Source organism: Poeciliopsis prolifica, unplaced genomic scaffold, assembly GCF_027474105.1.
Source record: "Poeciliopsis prolifica strain line A6 unplaced genomic scaffold, Auburn_PproV2 SCAFFOLD016, whole genome shotgun sequence".
NCBI lineage: Eukaryota > Metazoa > Chordata > Actinopteri > Cyprinodontiformes > Poeciliidae > Poeciliopsis > Poeciliopsis prolifica.
In genome coordinates this window covers 6,625,858-6,648,323 of record NW_026562391.1, presented here as the reverse complement: position 1 = coordinate 6,648,323, position 22,466 = coordinate 6,625,858, and the positions used below count along the sequence as shown (strand labels likewise).

Genomic DNA, 22,466 nt, shown 5'->3' with positions numbered 1-22,466 from the left:
TGTCTCCAGATGGGGATCATCATTATTATGTTTTATTTTCCTGAAGGCATTTTTTTGTGTGTGTCCCAGAATATAAGTACAGTAGCTGTGAAGCTAGCCATTATTTTTAATTATCTTCCACAATAATCAAATAAATTGACGTTTTAGTCAGTAACTAAAGGAGAAAATTCTTCTCCAACGCGCTGTTTGCCATAAATATCTTTTAATTTGAAGCCTCAACAGTTTTGATTACTCCATTAGATGTACTTTGTTAGCAAATACTGACCGCTGTTGGTGTAAGCGTCAAACACAAAATCAGCTTCAGGGACTCCTGAGCTGCAGAAGTTTAAGGATTTCTTCTGATCGAATGTTCATTAATGGGATTTTGCATCATCTACATCAAACCTATGCAATGATTCTCAAACAACCGGGGAAATGTCTCATGTTTCTGAGATAACTCTATGCGCTGGCTTACATAAGCTTTCAATTAGCACCATCACCATCATCGTTTTGTCCTTCACTCAAAACAAAGCGGCCGACAGAACAGCCGGCCCTACTAACAAATTAAATGAGCATGTAAAATCAGATAAGCTTTAATTGCCCCACTTCCCACTGCTTTTTAATTTTTTTTTTCTTACTACAGAACGGCATGGAGATAAAGCATCTGTGTGGATGGAGTGGAAGTGGGAAGGACAGCTCCATATGCGTTACGTCAGCCCGAGGGGACAGCTTGGTCCAACTGTCTTTTCCTGCCACGCTCATTTGGCCTCAGCAGTCATCATGTCTTGTGCTAAAGGTCTCTCGTCGCTACGAGGCTGCTTGGCACTATCTGCAAGATACAGACGGAGAACGCACTGATTAAAAGATGTCTTCATTAAAACGATTAGATGCACGAGGCGGCTCAGTCCCCACAGGCGTCCCGCTAACGACGAAGGGGTGGAAGCAGGAGGAGAAGGGACTGATGGAAACACGAGGTTCTCCCCACGTTCTAAAGGTTGCTTCTGATTTCATCGACGGCGTTTTACCGGACTTTAACGGTGTTTGGGCTTGCATGAGGCGATGAGCTGTCCCCTCCTTAAGGGAACGGCCATCTTTTTGCCCCCGACGAGCGTCTCCTCTACCTGACTCACCACAACTACGGGCCACTTCCAGGTCATCGAGCTTCCAGTGTGGAAGACCTTGCCAAAGACACAGGAGAGACATTACTTCTGGTTCATTTAACGAAGTCGACAAGTGTTTTAGAAGGGGAGGAGAGAGTTAACGTCGGCCCAAATGAACATCGGCAGCTCTGAGGCGTTCTCTGGTTTTGTCCTTTTCTGCTCAAAGTTTTGCAAAGAAGGTGACAGGAGAACGCAGCATTCTTGACTTTGTGTGTGTGTGTGTGTGTGTGTCACAACTGTTTCTCTTCCCCAAACTAGACACAAAACACAGTTTTCAAATAATGATTTAAAATCTACCCAAACCTAGTAACTGGTTCAGCCAATTTTGGTGGCAACATCTGCCTCTGCAGTGACTGGAAACCAGTTTTTTGAGTCACCGTGGAGGAATTTGACCTACTTTTCTTTGCACAATTGGTTTCTTTTCACCCCAAGGAAGGCTTTGCAGTATGAATAGACAGCTTTTGGGTTCAGACCTTAACTAGGCCACAATAAAGCCTCCATTTTTTTGTCTTTCGGTCACCTTGTGAGGTTACAAACTGATGTCTGGTCAATCTCCTTCAGGATTTTCTGGATAACAGCAAACTTCATGGTTCCATAAACCATTACTGCTACTCCGGAAGCAGTGATGGAGCATCATGCTAACACCATTGTTGTCTGTTGTTAAAATGATGTTTTTCTGAATTGTTAGATTTTATGCCACATACAGCATGACAGACAGCCTCCAAAATGTTCAGATTTCTCTGCCCAGTCCACGGATTATTTTTTGGAAATAAATGAAATTACTATTTAAAAAACACTTGCTTTTTAACATATTTACGTGTGACAGGAAATACATTTGAAAGGGATGAGAAAATACTTTTTTCACAGGACCACTTCTTCAGAAGTCAAGCTGTAGTGGTGGGAAATATTTCACAATTGGACACTTTGACCTTCTCCTTGCAGAAAAGTTGCTTGTAGTTATCTCTCGATGATTCAGAGATTTCCAGGTAAGAAAACAAAAATAATAATAATAATAATAATAATAATAATTGAAAGTATGACTCATGGTTAAACCAACGCAGATTTGGAGCTCACATTACAGGCTTTCTATTCTTTTAATGATGCATCCGTGTAGCAGAAAAGTGATAAAAACAGTTCATTTCCTCCGAGGTGCAGCTTCAGGCTCCTGCCTCACTCGGCTCACCTGCCTTCAGTCTCTCCTCCAGGCTCAGCCAGAGGCCTTTCTGTCCCACCTCAATGTGCTAATGGCCATTAAAGAGCACAAAAAGTGTCTTTATAAGACTCAGCCGCTGGCGCTGTCGGCTCCACTACGGCTGATTGCACCTACACACTCCTTTGCTGCTTTCATGGGTTTTTTTTTTCCCCCTCTCATTCTGCTGCTGCTTTGTTCTCCGTGGTCTTATCTGTCAATGTGAATCATAGTCGTGTTCAAAGAAAGTGACAGAATTGCTTGTATGAGGTGCTTGCACTCTGCTTCTCTGAATTTTTGCCCGTAGCTGTATGTAATTATGCTCATCTGAACCAAGAGAAAAATGGCTAACAGCTGCAGCACCGATTGGGACCTCAGATAAGAAGTCCAGTTTATTTGAATGCTTCATTATGGGATCATTAAAGGAAAAAAAAAGAATCATAATTGATAACGCGATGAGACATTCCTCAAAATGGTCATGACTTTTATGACCTGTGGAGATGAGGTCACGCTGAAACTGGAACTGACCAGTGACTTCAGTCCATTTCCCTTAAACGACTTCTGTTTTTCTGTTTCCCCTGGTGCTTATCTTCCCCGACAGGAGAACCATCACATCTGACCGAGGTTTCAATGGGAGGGGATGGACCCACGCTGACCACTGTGTGACTGCTGCCCTAACCTTAGACTCCTACAGGGACGGGAACAATGCCGAAAGCTCCGGCCAAAGTTGCATCAGACATACTTTCACAAAGAAAAAAGACAGAAAAAACGTTGCCTCGCAAAGATATTTATGCTACTTAAGCTTTTCTACATCTTGCCACATTACAACCACAAACTTCAATGTATTTTATTATGATATTCTGTGGTAGACCAACACAAAGTAGTTCACAATGGCTCGTGCTCAAAGTCACACTCCAGGAACAGCCACAAATTCTCAATTGGATTTAGGTCTGTACTTTGACTGGGCCGCCCTAACTCTTGTACGGTGCTCAAAGTGGGGCCAGAGGACAAATATCTTGCGGCCTTCCCGAACATAAAGTGATTTTGAATTAAATAAATTAGGACAAAAACCACAACTTTTGAACCAAAAATCAACCAACGAAAATGTGAGATGTGATAAAATGTGTTCATCTTTTCCAAGCTTTCTGGTTTCCTCCTATTGCCAGGGCAATTAGGACCACAACTCTTCATTTACTGACACTCTAATGTACATTTTGGGCCACACAAAATGTTCTTCCTTTTTTTTTTTGCTGTATTAAAACTCGTCTAAATACAATTTTGAACAAAGACTTAGCTAGATCCTGCTTTCATTGCTAATGATAAACAAAATATATATATATATAAATATATATATAATTTTTTTTCTTCAATTAAAAAAAATGGGTAAGCTAACTGGATGCTTTTAATCTAACAATAAAAATAATCCTGTTCCTAAAATCAGATTTGTTAAATTGATTATTTGATTGTTGCGTGAGTAAAATAGTAAGAATTAAATTGATTTTTTTTTTCTGACCTACTAGAGTTTTGAAAGATGTTTTCTGCATAAAGAAACATGTTAAAAATGTTGACCACATGTGACAAAAGGTTTGGGGACCCCTGATGTGAGCCATTCCAGTGTCCACTATTGGTTATCTCATTAAATCCCTACATAATACGATGAAGTGTGAGCTGGGAACAGGACAAAAAGCAGAAAAAAGTTAGAGTTACAGTATGAGGTTGAACATTGCTACTGAATCCAGGATATTAGATCAGTGGATAGTTATTGTGTCACCCTACTGTACAGAAGAAGTGTAAACAATGTAAGGGCTGCATGACAACTAATAATGACAAGGTGGCCTTAAGATGGACTCTGGAGTGTCACAAATCTAATTTTACACATGAAAATTAACACACTATTACTCAGCCTGTGACAAAATGACATGCGAAGCTCTGGAGGTGTTGAATAAAATCTGATACAAGCCAAATTATGCCACAGCGATGTCACCACATCATCTAACAACCTTTATCTGGAATTTTTGAATTGCTTCGACGCTGCGTCATAAGAAACATGGAGGATCGGGTATTTCTGGAGTTCATCCCATGCACGAAAATAAAAGATTCACATTTTCAGCTTCCGTTGTTCAGCATTGTGACTCATGCTGGCTCTGAGAATTCCTGCGAATTTGCATTTGATGGCTATATGTACAGATAAAAACAAATCCTTTCACAAGAAAGAAAGGGTTAATTGCTTTGTCAAACATAGAGATTTACAAAATTGAAGTGCAAGGGTTCATTTGCAAATTGGAATTTACTTCCTACATGAAAAAAATAGGTTAGAAAACATTCATGTTTATGTCTTGACCAAGCTTATGCACATATATGTTTCTGAGACATGAGCCTTAAAAAGACTTGCAACATGCAGCTGTAATAAAATGAAATGACAAAGAGGGGTTGAATATATTTGCTCTATGGTTTTGGATGGTTTTTCTTTGTGATACGTCTTTTTCCTTCCACCCTGCAAATTTCCGCCACTGCATGTAACTTAATTACATCAAATCCCAGCAAAAATAAACTGAAGTTTGAAGTAAAAGAGTTAATGAATTATGTATGATTTTACAAGGTACTGTATGCCTTGTAGATGTGCTTTGTTATCAGATACCTTAAAAATATAGCTTAAGGTTACAGAACTTCTCTGAAAAACCTGCGCGGTGTTACTGAAGGGAATTTTGCAACGATTGTCACACAACAAGACACTTCCGACATTAAATAAACAAAGCAGGGATGAGAACAGGTGCATTTTGACAGTGTAGTCGATTCATATGTGGGTCCGAAACGCAGGTCACTACCATCTGTCTGAAACGGCAATAAGAGCTCAAGAGCTGGAGCAAGAAATGCAGTCAAATCTATGCGGCCTTACAAATTTGACATGAACGCTGGGAAAATTGGGAAGTTAAAGGAGTGTGGGTGTGTGGCCCTGTGGGCACTGAATCAGAGGTCATTACCATACAGGCAAGACAAAATGTCTTTCTATCAAACAGGTGTTCAGTTCAGGGAACACGTCTTCCGTCACAAATACCTGAGCGGCTGTGTCATGTGTTCGCTCGTCCAGGAACGCCTCAAGCTACGATAAAGAAAAAAAAAAACATACATTTATAAGACGCAAACACATTTCCTCTTATTTTTTCTTTTTTTCTTTTAAATAGTTAGCCAAAATTCAATAAAACAGGGGCTTTTTAAATACCATGTCATATACCAAGTCGTTGCCAGATACTTTTTGGGCATGTTTGACAGTTACCCATCTTCTCCTTGCCCTCCGGCTGGAAAAGAGCAGAATTACACCTCCTCCTCCTCCTCCTCCTCCTCCCACAGCGATGTCAGGAGCTGGAAGAGGGCCAGAATGGGATTGACTTTCTGCCCCAGGCAGGGAGGAACTGGCGCTCCAGGATACCCAAATATGGAGCGGCCCGTATCAGTTTGGATCGCATGACTCAGCGCCAGACTATATATCCACGGACCAGAGGGAAAACTGGCCGCTTTAGAACAGCTGATCACTTAATGACACATCAGGCTCCATCGCCGACTTTTATTTATTATTTTAAATTTTTGATACTTTCTAAATCACTTTAAAAAAAATAAAACATAAAAAAAAAATACCTACATGTGGATTTAACTTCTCAGTCGTCTGTTTACCTGCACCGAGTTTCCCCCCCTCGTCTTGTTTATGGCCTTGGATTACTGGCAACAACGTCAACGTCAATCTCTCGGTGGGCGGGACCTCTGAACGCGGCGGCCAATCAGCGGGCTCCGCTTGAGACGCGCTTTAAAAGCGGAGGAGCGCCTCGGCCGATGCCAGTAATAAGGAAACTGAGGACGAGTTTAGGACTTACAGAGAGAAGAAGAGGAATGAAAACATCCGAGTAAATCTCTGGACTCCGCTTTGAATCCATCTAAAGGTACAAACCGACGACTTGGTACAGTACAGTTCCCATGTTTTGGAAGTTTTGCTGTTTTTCGTAGCATTAATAAATACAGCGGGACTTTGCGCTGGAGACATTTGGGACACAGCAGCATCGTTTGCAGCGCAACTCTTGTATTTGACTGTCGTTTTTTTTTTTTTTTTAAAGAAAAACAAACACACACAATATGTCCACAATAATGGAACAGCCTTTTTATGACGACTCGTTTCTCTCTGCTTATGGCCATCCAGGCGCTGCCCTGCCAGACTACAAGCTGCTAAAGCAGAATATGAACTTGAACTTCTCCGATTCATATCGGAACTCGAGCTTCAAGCCACAGCACCTGCGCGCAGACAGTGATTTCTACCCGGCGGGCGCCGCGGACGTGGGCTCGCTGAAGCTCGCGTCGCCCGAGCTCGAGCGGCTCATCATCCAGAGCAGCAACGGGGTCATCACTACGCCGACCCCCGCACAGTACCTCTACAACCGCGGCATCACAGAGGACCAGGAGGTGTTCGCGGAAGGCTTCGTCAAAGCCCTGGACGATCTGCACAAGATGAACCAGATGGCGCCTCCAAACGTCTCCATCGGCACCGGCGGGATCGCGTGTCCGGCTCCGGGCGCCGTGTTCGCGCACTCCATGCAGACGGAGCCGCTGGAGTACACGACCCTGAGCAGCTGCACCACGAACCCCAGCCTGACCTCCACGGCCAGCTACCCGTCCACGACCATCAGCTACCTACCGCACCACCAGTACCACCAGCACCCCCAGGCCGTGGCGCACGGGTCGCACCACTTCCAGCACTCTCTGGCCGGAGCCGGCGTCCACTCGCAGCGCTTCGGGGGCCTGAAGGAGGAGCCCCAGACGGTGCCCGACATGCAGAGCAGCGACAACAGCTCCCCGCCGATGTCCCCCATCGACCTGGAGAACCAGGAGCGGATCAAGGCGGAGCGCAAGCGGCTGAGGAACCGGCTGGCGGCCTCCAAGTGTCGGAGGCGCAAACTGGAGCGCATCGCCCGGTTGGAGGACAAGGTGAAGGTGTTGAAAACGGACAACGCCGGACTGTCGAACACGGCCTCCCTGCTGCGGGAGCAGGTGGCCCAGCTCAAACAGAAAGTCATGACTCATGTGAGCAGTGGCTGCCAGCTCATGTTAGCGCCGAAAGTGAAGTCTTACTGAAGAAACTATGCACTTTTCAATGAACACTGGACAAAGAACAAACAAAAAAAAAAACTGCACTGAAAAACAATAAGACTTTATACGCTGAGTGGATGAGAACTGAAATGTGTGTGGCTTTAAAGAAAAAGAAAGAAAAAAGCCAGACAAGAAATCCTCCGATCAGCCTACAAGAAACACTTAGGGGCATTTTTGAACGCGTTTTTAAAAGTGTCGTCTTGGCTTTCCCTGTTTACATCTTTTTGTTGTTGTTGGTCGCCCTTTGTGATGCTTTTTAAGTGTATAAATTATTTGTATTTTTGTTTTGTTTTTTCCTTTTTCTTTTGTACCTGTAAAATAATATTTAAGTAAAAGAAAACAAGTCATTAAAACACCATGCTGCTTATAAATGTCTATTCTTTGAAAAACTCGCTCGTATTTCTCGTAAACACAACCACACTGTTGTCACTGATCAGAAGTTTTACACCAGAAGTTGCCAAAACGTCCCAGCGTAGGACTTTTCCTCCCCCTGTCCCCCTCCCCTCCTCGCTGACGTACGTGCGTAAAACCCATATACGGCAAAAAAAAAAAAAAGGTTGCGTGCGGACGTCACAAGGTTTCCGGGAACTCCCTCCTACATTGCCAGTCAGAGGCTGCGCTCTCCCCTTCACACCACAGCGAGAGCGAGGTTTGTCAATGAGTTTATTCTGGTGAAGGGAGTTTCCCCCCCCCTATTCTGCTTTTAGTTTCCCAAAAACAAGCCTTGTGATCAACAGTTCAGGAAAGAGAGAGAGAGAAAAAAAACAACAAAAAAAGTTCCATGAAAACATGTAGTGACGTTTAAGTTGAAAAGTAGTCGGAAAGAAAAGCTGGTGGAAAATCTCTGATATGAAAAACGTCAGATTTGAAGGATATTAATGCTTTTGATGTGGGCTCCAGCATCGTTACTGATTATATATATATATATATATATATATATATATATATATATATATATATATATATATATATATATATGAAAGTACTAGTATTAAGAAACAGTAGGCTACTGCTAAATTCATTGTTTTTTTTTCAGTTATAAAATTTGCTGGTGAAAATAATCAAAAGTAATAAAAGGGGCCAAAATTAAGCCACTTGATTAAATTTTCCTTTGGAATATATCAATCCACATAGCAGATAAACTCCAAACAAAAGAATCTTGAATATTTTCACTTCATTATTTTGAAACTTTTACAACTTAATTAGTTGAGAGGTGAGTGAAATAAATGAATGAGACCAAACTCTACAGGGTCAACATCCAATGGTTAGATTTATCAGATAAAAAAAAAAAAACCCTAAAGAACTAAAGGTACTCCACTGAAATGGTTAAATGTTTGCAGGTTTTCCTTTTAAGTAAAATCCGGCATACACACATTTTTTTTTGAATGTCCAATTTTCAGTCATTTACAGAAGTGATTATTCAAGTACTCATTTGGAGTACTTTTAGACTTTAATATTATGGTTTGAGTTGAAATGACTACAATTTGGGAAAATGTTTCTACTCAATTTTAAATTAAATACAGACATATATATATATTGAACTATCCAATCTTTCCTAACAGGAACTGGAGCCATTTGGCAACAGCTGATTGTTGTGCTGAGTCAACCACCACAATAACTCCAATATTAACCAAGACTTGGCAGCTTTGTGACGTACTGTGATCTTCTGCCAGGCAAAGCTGTTCAACTGCCTCAGGTCCAAGAACAGAAGAAGAAAAAGAAAAAAAAACAAAAAAAACTCAGATTGGAGTCTCAAAGTCGGATTTAGAGTTTTGCTGCCACCTAGTGGTGATTAATTAATAGAGATTTCAAAAAATTCATTTGCACAGAACAGTGTTTTCCCCACATTTTAATAGAGATGGTAGCAAATGACAGCAAGGAAAAATATCACTTTTTTGATAAACAAAAAAGAGGGAGGAAAAACTAAACAACAGTTTCAGTGCGTGAGACTAAGAGGTTATCCCATCAACTGTGGCCCTGGAGAGGAAGTTTGTAAGTTTGTTCTAATGGATGAGATCTGCAGTATTTCACAGGAAAACCTCCACTCCAAAAAAAGACAAGTGCCATACTCATGAAGAATCTGCTGGACAGAAAACCTTGAGATTTACTGCTTGGAGAAGAAGGCTTTGCTCTTCTCCACGTCGGGGATGATTGTGTCGCTCCCGGGCTTCCAGCCGGCGGGACAAACTGTGCAGAGATAGAAAAGGGATAAAGTTTACTTCAAGTGTCAGAGGTGGTTGATAAGCTACGTTATCACAGGACAAAGTGCACATGTGTGAATGTACAAGAGGATAAACCAATATCGTTGCTAGTTAAGGTTAAACTATGAAGGCAGATGGCTAATTCGGTTTCATGTTGTTCTTTTTGACAAATATGTGCAGCACATGTGCAGATGCAGTAAACGTTTGTCAAATTTCAGATTATTTGGTTTTGTGCAATAGGCTGCCTTTATTTCTTTACATCTCCTGTCACTGCTCTTTATAGTTTCAGAGGAGCCTGTGAAAATGATTGGGTAGCAAGTATTTTACCGTTGTGCAAAAGTAACTCCAACAAAGCCACGCATGTATCTCAAAGTGGGTCACAGCTTTTGCATCGTTATAAAATATGAATTATATCAGCGAAAACATTTAAACTGGGCAGAATCAATACTTTTTTTAAAAATTACTTCATCAAGAAACTAGTTCCCACTTCTTGAATTTTGTCTTACTTTTTGTACATTACCAAAATAAACACATGCCCCAAGTTGCACATAAAAAAAACTAAAACATTTTTGATTACAATTTTTATTTCTTAAGATAACTGGCAATATCTTAAATAATAAAACTTAAATTTTGCTTTACAACTACCAGGATGCCCACCATGCAGGAAAAGATCTGACTGTGATATTGTGTCTGAATGTTGGGATTATATTTAGAAACCAATTTTTTCTGACCATTTCTTGTCATGGTCGTTTCCCCAATCATCATCTTAGAAAAGCAACTAGAAATCTATTTATAGTGTGGATTGAATTAGCTGGAGCAATATCTCAAACATTGCTACTCCAATGTCACACACACATTGCAGTGTTACTGTTTAAAGAACAGCAAAAATAGTAAAAAAAAAAAAACAAAACAAAACACAGTTGAACACAGTTGTGATGTCATTTCAGATCCAAGATTACCAAAAGCTCATATTTAACCCACTTTGATTAAATATATCCTTGTCTGCTTCTATGTTACCCATGTTTAATGGCTTTTCTCAGAACATATTCAGCAGACTTACTGCAGTGACTGACCACAGGTTTCCTGTGTTTAAAACCACATTGACTGGTGAATAAGAACTTGAAGCCAGGCACCAAGATTAATGTTATTTTAGTTTTAAACTCAAATACAACAGGCAGGATTCAGGAAAAGAATTAATTTGAGGTTTACTGCTCTGCCTCGTGGGCTTTGTGGTTTTATTGAACTTGCTGTCACTGCACAGATTATGTGACTCCAGTAGGAAAGCAAGAATTTACAGATGTAAAGTTCATTTGATGATCTGGCAGGGGAGATCTTCATGCATCTCTCTACATAGAAACCTTAGAAAAAAATAGTGGTTTTCAAAGTTCAGCATTTTAGCTTGTGCCTATAGTCATATGGATGATAAATTTACCCTCTCCGTGTTTGTCAGTGTGCTGGAAGGCTTGCACCAGACGCAGGGTCTCATCCACAGAGCGGCCCACAGGCAAGTCGTTGATGGTGATCTGCCTCAAGGTTCCCTTACCGTCAATCACAAACAAACCCCTGAGAGAGCAAAATGACACCAAAGGATCAGCAAAATATATTCAACGTCATGTTCCATCTTTTAGACAAAATTTTATTTTTTTTAAACCACCCAAAAAAAAAAAAGAAAAAGAAAAAAATTGAATCTAAGGGGTCAAACTGACCTGTATGCGATGCCTTCATCCTCCTTCAACACGCCATAGTCTCTGGAAATGGACTTTGTGAGGTCTGCAACAAGGGGGATCTTCATGGCACCCAGTCCTCCTTCTTTCCTTGGTGTGTTGATCCTGAAGAGGTGGAGGAAAAATAAATAAATAAATAAATAAAATAAAAGATTATATATATATGTGTATATATTTTTTTCCCTCCACCTCTTCAGGATATACTTCAAAATGATCCCTGGCAAAACTTAATGACTGCTACATTAAGTTTTGTTTCAGAAAGCGCAAAGTAGCCATTTGATTTAGCAGCAACAAGTCACGAGGCGCCATTTCTATGAGTTGATTTTAGGGAAAAAGCAGAAATCCAACAAAAAGCAACTCAGCAGCTGACGTAAGCAACACAAGACTCGAAATAGTTTCAATTATTTTCGTGGAGGAGGGAGGCGTTATTAATACAAACAGAAGATCAGGCAAGTTGTGCAACACCTCTCTTCCTTCTAGAAGGTGAGACGAATTGAAGGCCGTTATTAAGACGCTTATCAGCAGCTGCAGAAAGGCAGCAGGGCAGCAGATAGAGAAGGGTGGGTTCTTCTTAGGCCAGAGTTCCCTCCATATGGAGCAGATATTACACAAACTTCAATACCAAGACAGCCTGATGAAACTCTTACTTTAATTAGTGGCTTAAAACAGAAACAAAGTGGCAATGTACAAGTATTTTACGCCCAAAAACCTCTTACCATGCCAAGTGGGTGAAATGGGAGTCAATGGAGCAGCCGATGACTTCACAGTTAATGCGGCGGAAATCCTCTGCTCTGTCGCTGAAGGCGATGATCTCAGTCGGGCACACGAAGGTAAAGTCCAAGGGGTAGAAGAAGACGACCACGTACTTTCCTGGGGGACACAGAAAAATGTTCAAACTCTGGTTCTCATCCGATGCTGAGCATACTGTGCACATACTGGGTTTCCCCCCCACCCCAGGAATAAAAAAATAAAAAATAAAAAAAAAAGACACCTTTGTAGTCAGACAGCTTGATTTCCTTGAACTGGCCATCTACCACAGCTGTGGCCTTGAACTCTGGCGCAGGCTTGCCAATCTGAGCGTTTCCAGAAGACATGCTGGTGAATAACTGAGGGAGACAAATACCTAAAGCATTAAAAACACAGAAATGAACATCGAAACTGAGAAGGAAACTAGACCAATACAAGGCTGGAAAAAAAAAAACCCACAACAAAACAAAAACATGCATGCAAACACCTGGCATTTGAAGTATAATTCTTATTGGTTTAAAAGCAACGTCTCAACATTAGCCCCCTTTCAAACGTCTTCTGGAGATCACATGCAAGTCACGGTCTGCCAGTAGGGAACAATGGCCTTTCATGCTTATGCAACCATGATCAGCACAAGCTAAGACCTAATGCAGGATACATTGATTTGATATGAAGCTGAAACAACGCGACATTTAACGCACTTCAAATTATTTAACGGTCATCCGCCAACATGGTGATTATGCAAAAAGCGCACTTCCAACATTTTTTTTTTTCTAACGTGGTTCGCTGCAGAATGCAAAGGCATCGCTTCTGCTTTCATTTAGACGGAAACAACAAAAATCCCTCCCTGCGTCACTTCGGCGTTTTAGCAAAACATTAAACCAGCGGATGTCACCAGTTTATCGATGTCGCGGAAAGCCTCGCATTTAAATCGGTTCAGACAATAAAGTCGATAAAGGAGCACAGACCCGAGCAGGAAGCTGCGCTCCAGGAACAAAGAAAGAGCCAGAAACTCTTGGAGGAAGAGGAGGAGGGAGCAGTGAACCCGGGCAGTCTGCTTGTGGCTTAGCTTTATTCTTAGCTCGGTCCACTGCGCTCACTCTCCTGCGCTTCTTTTACAGAACAAACATTTTCTTGAAACTGCGCACACACTCGTCAAATAACCTCCAACTAAAGACGCACACTCGACATTCCGCGCTCACCTTAGTTTCGCAGGGCTGCGGGGAACTTGGCCACGTTGGTCTACGGCTTGTGCTGCAGGCAAGAGGATCCAAGGAGGGAGATTCTGCGCAAAAAGGACTCCAGAACAGCTGTGGCCCCCGGAAGTACAAATGTGGCGCTTTAAATATAAAGCTTGGAGCTCGAGAGCCAGCTGACACTTCTTCTTTACGTTTCCACGAATCTTAGATAATTTAACTTAGAAGTGATAAGTTGTTGCGACACGTTTAGGAGACACTTTTTATGTTTCGCAAATATAAGTGAACCTGAAATCCGATAGGGGTCGAAAAGATACTCCTAAATTAAGCCTGACAATAAATAATTGGAATGACATGTTGAATAATAAACAAAAGGGCTAAATGATCATTTTGCTCTGGCTGGGAAGTGAATGGGATTTTTGTCTGGTACCCACTAGGGCTGGGGGGAAAAAAATAAAATAGTTTTATCGACTTTTTTGGTTAGTACATTTAAAAATGTATCATTTCGACAACTTTTATTTTGAAAAGAACAGTTCCAGTGGCGCACCATGCTACTTCCGGTTAGCTCATAGAGCGACGTGCTGAGCGGTTTCTTGAACGTCCACGGTAATTTCGTTGTTACTGAGTTTCATTTATTGGCTGAAATGACAGATGTGCTTAATTCGTGGTTCGCTCGTGCTTCACTTGAATGAGGGGCCGCGCTAATAACACGCGGCTAATCTCGGGATTTCAAATGTAAACAAAAGAGCAGAGAGGTGGCTCAAGTTAGCTTTTACTTAAAAAAAAAATACAGACGAAATTTTCTCTTCGTCGTTTTTTTTTTTTGTTTTTGTTTTTGTGAGGTCGGTTCAAATCAGAGCCACACAATTAGAAAATAGCTCGATATTGTTTCACACGACATGTTAGCTGCGTCGCGTTGTTTATTTCTGTCAAAGTATAACATGACGAAATGTTGGTTTGTTGTTAACAGAAATCATTTCTGTTATTGTCATTTTTTTAATTTGATATGATTTCTAAGGACCCTACAAGAAGACAGCTCCTCCTCTCCGGGAAACCGCCCGCTTTATTCAGTGTAAATGGACTCTCAAGGTAAGTTTACCAGTAATTCAACTGCTGTGTGTCCTATAGTCCACTAGAGAGAGAGTGAATTAGTGTAGCACTGTGCACAATATGACACAGCCCTGAAGCTTCACTGATATTGGGGAAGAGGGTAAAAAATCAGGTTTGTTCAATTGAGACAGCGTCACGTTTTTTTGCAGTATTTTCTCAAACAAATGTCCAAAAACTATTGAGAAGTCAAATGGTAATTGTAATTTTAAATAAAAAAATATTACATTGATGACATATGCAAAATCCTGTGTATAAAGCCAGAAAATGTTAAACTGTGACAATAAAAAAAGAAACAGTTACATTGGATTACAGTTCAGTTTTTGATATAACAGAGTTTTGTTTGTTTTTGAACATCCTGATGCTTATCATATTATGTGTTGATCAGTGTTTTGTTTTGTCGTACTTGTTGTTCTCTCCATATTTTCCTTTCCGCCCCGTCTTTCTTCAACTCCAACGTCTCTGCAGCTAACTCGGGACCCGTAGTGTGTGAGGTGTGCGGGGCCTACTTTGAGACACGGCGGGGCCTCTCCAGCCACGCTCGCCTCCATCTGCGTCAGCTCGGCGTGACCGTGTCAGAAAACAGCGGGGCTCCCATAGAGCTGCTCTACCAGCTCATTCAGGAGAAAGACAAAGACCTCAAACCAGACGTCGCTCCATCTGTGTCTCCACCGCTGCCTAAGAAAACATCCCAGCAGGAGCCGAAGACACCTGTACCTCCGGAGGACGCTCCCGCTTCCTCCAAGACAGCGACGAAGTTTGTGGCCACTCAGGGATCTCCGGCCAAGCTTAAAGAGGCAGGAGCGTCTTTTTTCCCGTCCTCTCCCTCTTCTTCTAGGCCGACTGAAGGCAGCAGCTCGTCACTGTCAGACCAAAAAACAATCACCAAGCCACTGTGGGCTCCGCTGGAAACCGATGCTCCGCTTACGTTAGGTAGGTTGATGCTGAAACAGAAACACAGAGCTGCAGTGGAATAGACTTTTTTATCACATTTGTAGTATTTAGTATTTTGTTAAAGATATTTGATTAAAAAAAGATAGCTTTGTAACAGTTTTATCTTTTTTTCTCGTTCATTATTTTTGACAGCTTCAGAAACTGACAATGAGATCCACGTCTGCCAGCTCTGCGGCTGCTGGTATGAGACGCGCAAGGGCCTCTCTAGCCACGCTCGTGCACATCTCCGACAGATCGGCATCCCCGACGCCGACATACAGGGCGGCCCCATCGAGTATCTGTACCAGATCATGAAGGAGCAGGACTTTGAGCCGATCAGCAGCCTGCAGAGGGACGAGCTGAAATCAAGCAGCCCTTCCAAGTCCTCCTCCTCAAAGCGTCCCTCTGATTTCACCCCTCTGCCCACGTCTCCGTCCAGCAAGCGGCCTAAGATGCCTGAAACCTGCACTTGTGTCCTCTGCGGGGAGAAGTTTGAGAACCGTAAGGGCCTGGGCAGCCACGCACGCTCCCATCTCAAACACATGGGAGTGAACGACTTGGTGGGGAAGAGCTCCGCCATCGAAGCCGTGCAGGAGCTGGTGAGCAGCGGCGTGTTGGAGCCAATGCATCTTCCGAAAATGTCCAGCACTGCCAGCTCTTCGACGGCGCCGTCCTCGGCGCCGCCGTCTCCCGTTGTCCCCGTGCCATCCCCGGCTGCCAGCCAGTCCAGGACCTCCTTCACCCCTACGGGTCTTTCTCCGAGCCCTTCCACCAGCTCCCACTCCCCCCAGCCGCTGCTCAACAGGGCGCCGAAGGCGAAGAAGGGATTTCGGCTGGCCGTGGATCCGCTTCTTAAGAAACCAAAGCCAGAGCCGGTGGAGATGGAGATTTCTGTTGAATCGCAGCCGTCCAGCAACGACAGCAGCTCTGTGACGCAAAAGGCACCTGCATCGGCCAGTTCCTCAAAACCTCCAGAGTCAGGTAAATCACAAAGTTCCTGTTTCTTTGATCTATATAATCTCACTGATAGCCCTGTTTGCCCGGCTTATGTGTGAGGACACTTAGATAGGGGTGCATCAGTAAATCAGCCCCGATTTTTTTACTTTGGACTGAACTTGAAAAATTTGTCGTATCCTCCACAGACCTGCCGTCTCCACCGACGGTCCTCTGCGACTTCTGCGGGCAGCTGTTCGACACCCGGAAAGCGCTGTCGTGCCACGTCCGCGCTCACCTCCGGCAGCTCGGCCTCACCTGGTCTATCAGAACTTCCCCAATCGACCTTCTAAAAGAGGTCATGCTTCGGCGCGAGGAAAGGAAAGAGCCGGTGCAGAGCGGGTCTTCGGCAGCGGGCAAAGCGGCGTGGAGTCCTCCGGGCTTCAAAAGGCCTCCCAAGGAGAAGCCTCCGCCCCGGGAAGGAGCTTCCAGCTCTGCAGCGATGCCTGTCGACTACTCAATGAAAGACAAAACGCCGTATGGGAAATCTGCAGTCTCAAACATTGGTGAGTCATTTTTCCTAACACATTTTTTCCTTCCGCTTAACTTTCCATTTATTAATGACTTGTCTGTGACTGTGCTGGAGAACTGCATCTGTTCTTATGTCATTTTCATATTCTCCAAGGGACTGAATTTCTGTGTATGGTGCTGTAACTCATCATCAAAGTGAAGAGCAAAAAAACTTGAAATATCTGATCTTGAGCAAAATACACATAAGATGTATGTTGGATAAAATGTATCCAACATGCTATTAAATATTTGTAACCAAAGCACAATTTTTTTCTTTTGTTTTGTGTTTTAAATAAAACCTTCACCCATGCGTTGCTGCCTGCGTCAGATGCCACCTGTGAACTCTGTGGGTTCGACTTCGAGAACCGCAAGGCGCTGGCCAGTCACTGCCGGGCTCACCTCCGACAGCTGGGTCTGTACGAGTGGAAGGCGGACGGAGCGACGTCACCCATAGAAACCCTGAGCGAACTGATCCGAAGAGACCCGAACAAGGTGGCAGAAATAACCAGGCGCTATCGCTACGGAGACCTTTACATCAAGAAGGTGAGCTCTGTGATAAATGCATTCGTTCTTTTAGACATGCTGGGTGAATGAAGTGGATGGTTTTATGCATTTGGTATAAAATATAACATCTTTCTTCTTTTTTTCAAGCTGTTTTTGTCGCACATGAATGTTTGAGATCTTAAAATACGCTGTCATTTTCGACAAAGATAATTTTAGTCAGTACAACATGCAGTTTTGAAGCGATTAGATTTATTTTTCATTCATTTATTCAAGCGAATTAAACCTAGAGTTCAGTTTTCTTGTCTGTCTGGCAACAGGAAGGGTTGATTTAACACGGACTAAACAAGACTGGCGTAAATGCACCCTAAAAGATTTTAAAAAGCAATACCTCACCCTGATTTAAAAGAAAATGTAGGGATGATTAGACACCAACCAGGTTTTAAGCTTTTATTGGGCCATTCACTTCCTTTCGTTTCTCTTCTTTTAGTCTCAGAGGTCTTCTTCTTTGGCTTCGACGTCTATGAATTCTGACGCTTCGCCGAGCAGCAGCCACAACTCGTCTCTGCACCAGCCTGAGCACAAAGCAGGCAGGAAGGATCACAGCATCCGAACAGTGAGGGGTGAGAAAGGCCAGGTCCAGAAAGAGCTGAATGCTGTTTTCTTTTGTTTTTTTGTTCATGTAATCCCTCCTGGTTTCAGGGGTCCATGCCCCCCAACACGGAGTCTCGGGGGATGAAAATCGCCACTCTCACTCCCGGCAGCCGTCTCGGACCGGCAGCATCCCTGCCCTGCTGCCGAAGCCGCCTCTGACTCCACTGGTCAAACTGGTGGGTAAAATCTACTCCCTCAAATGCAGGTGAGCAAGAAGAGGCTGTTCTTTAAATAAATGATTGGAAATAAGACTCACTCCCGCTTGTCCTGCCGTCCAGGTTCTGCGATGAAGTGTTTCACGGGCCTCTGTCTGTTCAAGAGAAGTGGATCACACACCTGCAGAAACACATCCTGTCTCTGGGCTACAAGGGCAAAGAGGCTCCATCTTCCCCTTCCTCTCCACCTGCTCCACCTGCTCCGGCACTCGTCCATCCGGTGTCTGTATGAACTGAAAAACTAGTGTCAAAAACTCCACAAAGGAACAATGTCTTTATGTCAATTAAAAAAAAAAAAAGAAGAAGAAAACTTGTTCCCTTCTTGTCCATGGGAGGGCAGACATGAGCCGTGAGAGAGAAAGAGAGGCGGTAACCCACTCAGGTAACATCCACTCCACACGGTTCTTTTCACAGAACTTCCTCCTCCTGCTCAGAAGATTTTATTTTATTTTTTTGAGCAAATCACTTTTCCTCTTTTGTATGTTTTTCTACTTTCTGATCTAAATCACATTTATACTTAAAAAACAGATTCTTATGCATTGAAAACAACTTGATTTTAAATCAGTTTATGTATGAATTACATTTTCTGTCAGTTTTTTTCTCTCGTTTATTTGGAGAAAGTAGTGGGATGTCATTGCAGAATATTCCCAAATTTTTTCTAAAAAAAAAAAAATAACTACATCTCTTGGATCAATTATGTTTTCTGTTGAATATCTTCTTTAAGATTTTTCTGCTTTTTCAATTTAAATTGTATGTTAAAGAAATCAAATTATGTCGCATATTTATATATTTTTTAACGTTTTTGGTCATTTCTAAGCAACACACAGTAAAAGCTGGACGCACCATTAACCGTTTGATGAGAGGCTTCGCTAGCTGCTCGCTAGCGGTCCTTTTCTACTGAGATTTAAAAAACAAACAGGTTGCTCAGGCTGCACATGTCCTTTTCTCTTGAGTCTATTTTATGTGTAAATAAAATTTGTCATGTTTATTTTCTTTCATTTTTTGGACTTTATTATGTGCTGTTAGAAGATGAGAGGCCTCTCCATGCACTGTATTGACTATATGGCCAGAAAAAACTCACATTTGAAGTCAGAAAAAGGCTACATTAGCAGGGGTTTTCATTTATTTTGACAAACTTTTACTGTACTTTTTTTTTCTTTAATCCTGGAAGATTTATCATCCCTGTGGTTCCTTGAACCGTGAGTTTTATAACTTGTTTTTGAGAACTGCTTCACATCTGCTGCTCGGACTCAACTAACATCTGGCAGTTGTGAGCAGGTCTTCCACCTTGGGAGGGTTTTCCACAACTTCCATGCATTTCTTGGTTTTGCCTCAGAAATATTACAGGACAAATAGTGAAGGAACTATTTGTCCTGTTGTTACTTCGCTTCTGTTTTTGCTCCAGCACTTTTTGACCCAAAGAACTCCTGTTGCTCCTTGCAATCGAACGAAATTAAAAAGCAAAGAATAAACATCATAAATAATTGCAAAAATGTTTACTAAAGTGTGGACACCCATATTATCAACTACTTTGAACCAATACTAGAAAGTGAAAATAATCAAATGTTCTGGAGTGAAAGATGTTAATTAAGTGCCAACACTGAGAAATGGCTGAATGAACCTTGACCTCTGAGTTGGTTCGATCCAGCTCAACCTGTAACTCCAAGGTCTGGTTTCAAAATCCTCTTCGTCACAATGTGATCTCTTTATTTAGTCAGTTCATGAGAGGAAAAGGTAACTTGAACAGAATCTAAAGTGATTCTGTTCAAAATGACATTCAGTGTTATAAACCTCTCACCTGATAAATCAGAAAAAGAATCTAATTCATTGCTGATTTAATCAGTTGAGTGATCATCTGTTTTGTTTTTTTATTTTGATGTTGATAGTTTTTGCAATACTTTCAACATTTCAACGATATATGTAACCCTAGACAGCGCTCATTGCTAATATGAGGACATCCATTTTTTTACTCAATTTGTCCCGAATATGTTTGGTGGAAGCAAAATCTAACCTAACCTTGTTTTTCCCTTTCCATTGACTTAAAATGGTTTAATTACACGTAAACTTTTATTGGACAAGTTTAGAAGAAGAACAGCACAGACCTGATTGACTTAGGATGTTTTCTTGTCTTATCTATCGTCACGAGCAGAAATAGGTGTTTATAGGTATCTTCTCAACCTATATAAGAAGAATCACAGACAATGTTCATTATATTTCAGTCAGGCTTTGACTAAACGAGAAATCGCAGCGGATAGCTCCTGCAAGCCGTTCACTGCGGGTTCTGAGGGTCTCCCGTTGGAGCTTGTCTTTTATTTCCAGACAAGGGAGAGATAAGGAGGAAAGTGAGGTTTGTCTCTGCGCACAGGTCATCAAGTTCTTTCTCATGAGAGCGAGATCTCTGTCAAGGAGGAATTGTTGTTAGAGATAATCATGCTACAGAGACATTCTGTAAATGTGGGTCAAAAAAGCCTCAGCATAGCATTGAGTCATACGCAGTAAAACTAAAACCTAGAAATGAAAAGCGGGCTGGAAATATAAACTACTAATATAAGAGTGATATGTAAGCGTGATCACGCATAGTGATTCTAACAGGTGTTATATTTGTGCTCAAGAAAAAATGGAAATCATTTTGTTAAAATTTCTCCACCAAATTTGCACAAGTAACTTATTTTTTTCAGACACTTGCTGTTACATTTCTTTTAAAACATTAAACAAAAACTTTTTGAAGAAACTTCTGCATTATCTAATTTTTCATCTGGATTAATATTGTATTTTGGAATTAAATTTTACTTAACTGAGTTGGGATCTTTTGGGTTGATTTAAGGTTTAGTTTTAGTGTCTGATGCATTTTTTTTTTTTTTTTTTTTTTTTTTCAGCAGCAGCACACCAAACCTATTGGCATGAAAATGTCCAAAAATCAAGAGTTGAAGTGAATTGAAAATAGAATAAATTTCTGCAGGACTGGTGACTGTTTGAGTGGGTAGGTCAGAGTGAATTTAAACTCTTGTTTAAAATTGGAAAAGTATATTCATAAAGATAGGATGTTTCTGATGTATTTGAGCAAAGTAGCAGCAGACAGGAGAATGCATTTGACGATTCCAGTAACTTATGCTTCATGCGTCCTGCCTCTGCCTCTGGTCAGGCTTCTTTCCGTTTCTTCTTCACAGTGAAAGTCTCTCAGGCCTCAGGCTGTGTGATTTACTGCCAGAAGCAGTCCGCCTCCAGCTGCTGATGAATTATTCTGATGGGTGCTGCTCTAAAGGGGTGCCAGCGTTGAGGCGTTTATGGTGTTCTGCAAACTTTCCAGCCTGACAGAAGCAGATTGAGTAACTGCACACGGCCGTCAACGTCTAATCATTCAGCGACAGGCACAGGGGACTAGAAGCAGCAATTTCAAAACACTTATTGAACCGAGATCCCAAATTAGAAGGTCGTCTGTCTTTCAGGGCTGCTGGGTTTGAAGCACTTGGCAAACAGCTTCAGGTTTTATAGCTCAGGTTTAGGATGGATTTATTTTCCCCAAGAGAGCTGGAGAGTCTGGCACAACCTGGCCATTACACCTGCTATAAAGCTTCAGCTGAAGGGAAATTAATGTGAACTAATAATAATAATAATGAGATTTTAAAGACTCAACAAAAGAGACAAATTACCTCACTTTTAGAGCTAGTTGTGCATTAATTTGTATCCATAGATTGTTTAAAATTATAAGAGCATATTTAACTATACATGGCAATAGCTTGATTTAGTTTTCAACGTCCCTTTTTGTCTACTTTTTTACATTTGAATTTTTTTTTAGTTTTCTAAATTAGCAAACCAGCTTTATTAACTCTGCATAAGAATTGTGTAAATTTACTTCAAAGAATTTTGCTTATATGAATCAAAAATGTGAAATGACATCCTTGAATCGCAAAAGGAACTGCTTTTCACAGCTAAATGATGATCCATTTCATAATTCAGTTCAGATTGAGGTTGACTTCAATACCTGGACATTTCTGCTTCATGTCACACCGTCAAGATGCAAGATGTGTGCTTAATACGGCAGCTTGTAACGGTCTGCTTTGATTTGAATTCGTCCACTTGGAGCAACAGAGACGGTCTGCGTGTTTGGACATCTCCCAGATAGTTTCTGGCCCTCACACTCTGAAAATCTGCAGATACAACTATCAAGTGATAAGAGGTGACTAATGATGCGTTTCCCTTCCTATCCAGTGCACAGAAAGTTTTGCT

At 41.8% G+C, this 22,466-nt stretch overlaps 3 protein-coding genes across 6 annotated transcripts; 2 read left to right on the top strand and 1 right to left on the bottom strand.

Annotated features, from left to right (window-relative positions):
* The first annotated feature begins 5,874 nt into the window (after positions 1-5,874).
* On the top strand, positions 5,875-7,816 carry LOC129367338 (transcription factor JunB-like). Its single transcript, XM_055041701.1, has one exon. The coding sequence runs from the start codon at positions 6,451-6,453 to the stop codon at positions 7,441-7,443; it is 993 nt and encodes a 330-aa protein (XP_054897676.1). The 5' UTR covers positions 5,875-6,450; the 3' UTR covers positions 7,444-7,816.
* Positions 7,817-9,291: 1,475 nt separating this feature from the next.
* On the bottom strand, positions 9,292-13,450 carry prdx2 (peroxiredoxin 2). 3 transcript variants are annotated; one of them, XM_055041125.1, is made up of 6 exons: positions 13,333-13,450; positions 12,375-12,489; positions 12,100-12,253; positions 11,366-11,488; positions 11,092-11,222; positions 9,292-9,645 (listed from the first exon to the last, which is right to left on the bottom strand). In XM_055041125.1, exons 2-6 carry the CDS (start codon positions 12,475-12,477, stop codon positions 9,563-9,565), a joined length of 594 nt encoding a protein of 197 aa, XP_054897100.1. In that variant the 5' UTR covers positions 12,478-12,489; positions 13,333-13,450; the 3' UTR covers positions 9,292-9,562. The 3 variants fall into 3 exon arrangements, with proteins under 3 accessions (XP_054897100.1, XP_054897101.1, XP_054897102.1); XM_055041126.1 differs by having other exon boundaries at positions 12,375-12,506; positions 13,333-13,449; XM_055041127.1 differs by lacking the exon at positions 13,333-13,450 and adding an exon at positions 13,099-13,122.
* Positions 13,451-13,843: 393 nt separating this feature from the next.
* On the top strand, positions 13,844-19,232 carry LOC129366967 (protein Wiz-like). Of its 2 annotated transcripts, none has more exons than XM_055041122.1 (9): positions 13,844-13,932; positions 14,345-14,415; positions 14,902-15,366; positions 15,520-16,347; positions 16,509-16,865; positions 17,198-17,412; positions 17,861-17,993; positions 18,073-18,229; positions 18,303-19,232. In XM_055041122.1, the coding sequence occupies exons 2-9, from the start codon at positions 14,403-14,405 to the stop codon at positions 18,469-18,471; spliced, it is 2,337 nt and encodes a 778-aa protein (XP_054897097.1). In that variant the 5' UTR covers positions 13,844-13,932; positions 14,345-14,402; the 3' UTR covers positions 18,472-19,232. The 2 variants fall into 2 exon arrangements, with proteins under 2 accessions (XP_054897097.1, XP_054897098.1); XM_055041123.1 differs by having other exon boundaries at positions 18,073-18,200; positions 18,303-18,431.
* Positions 19,233-22,466: the final 3,234 nt, after the last annotated feature.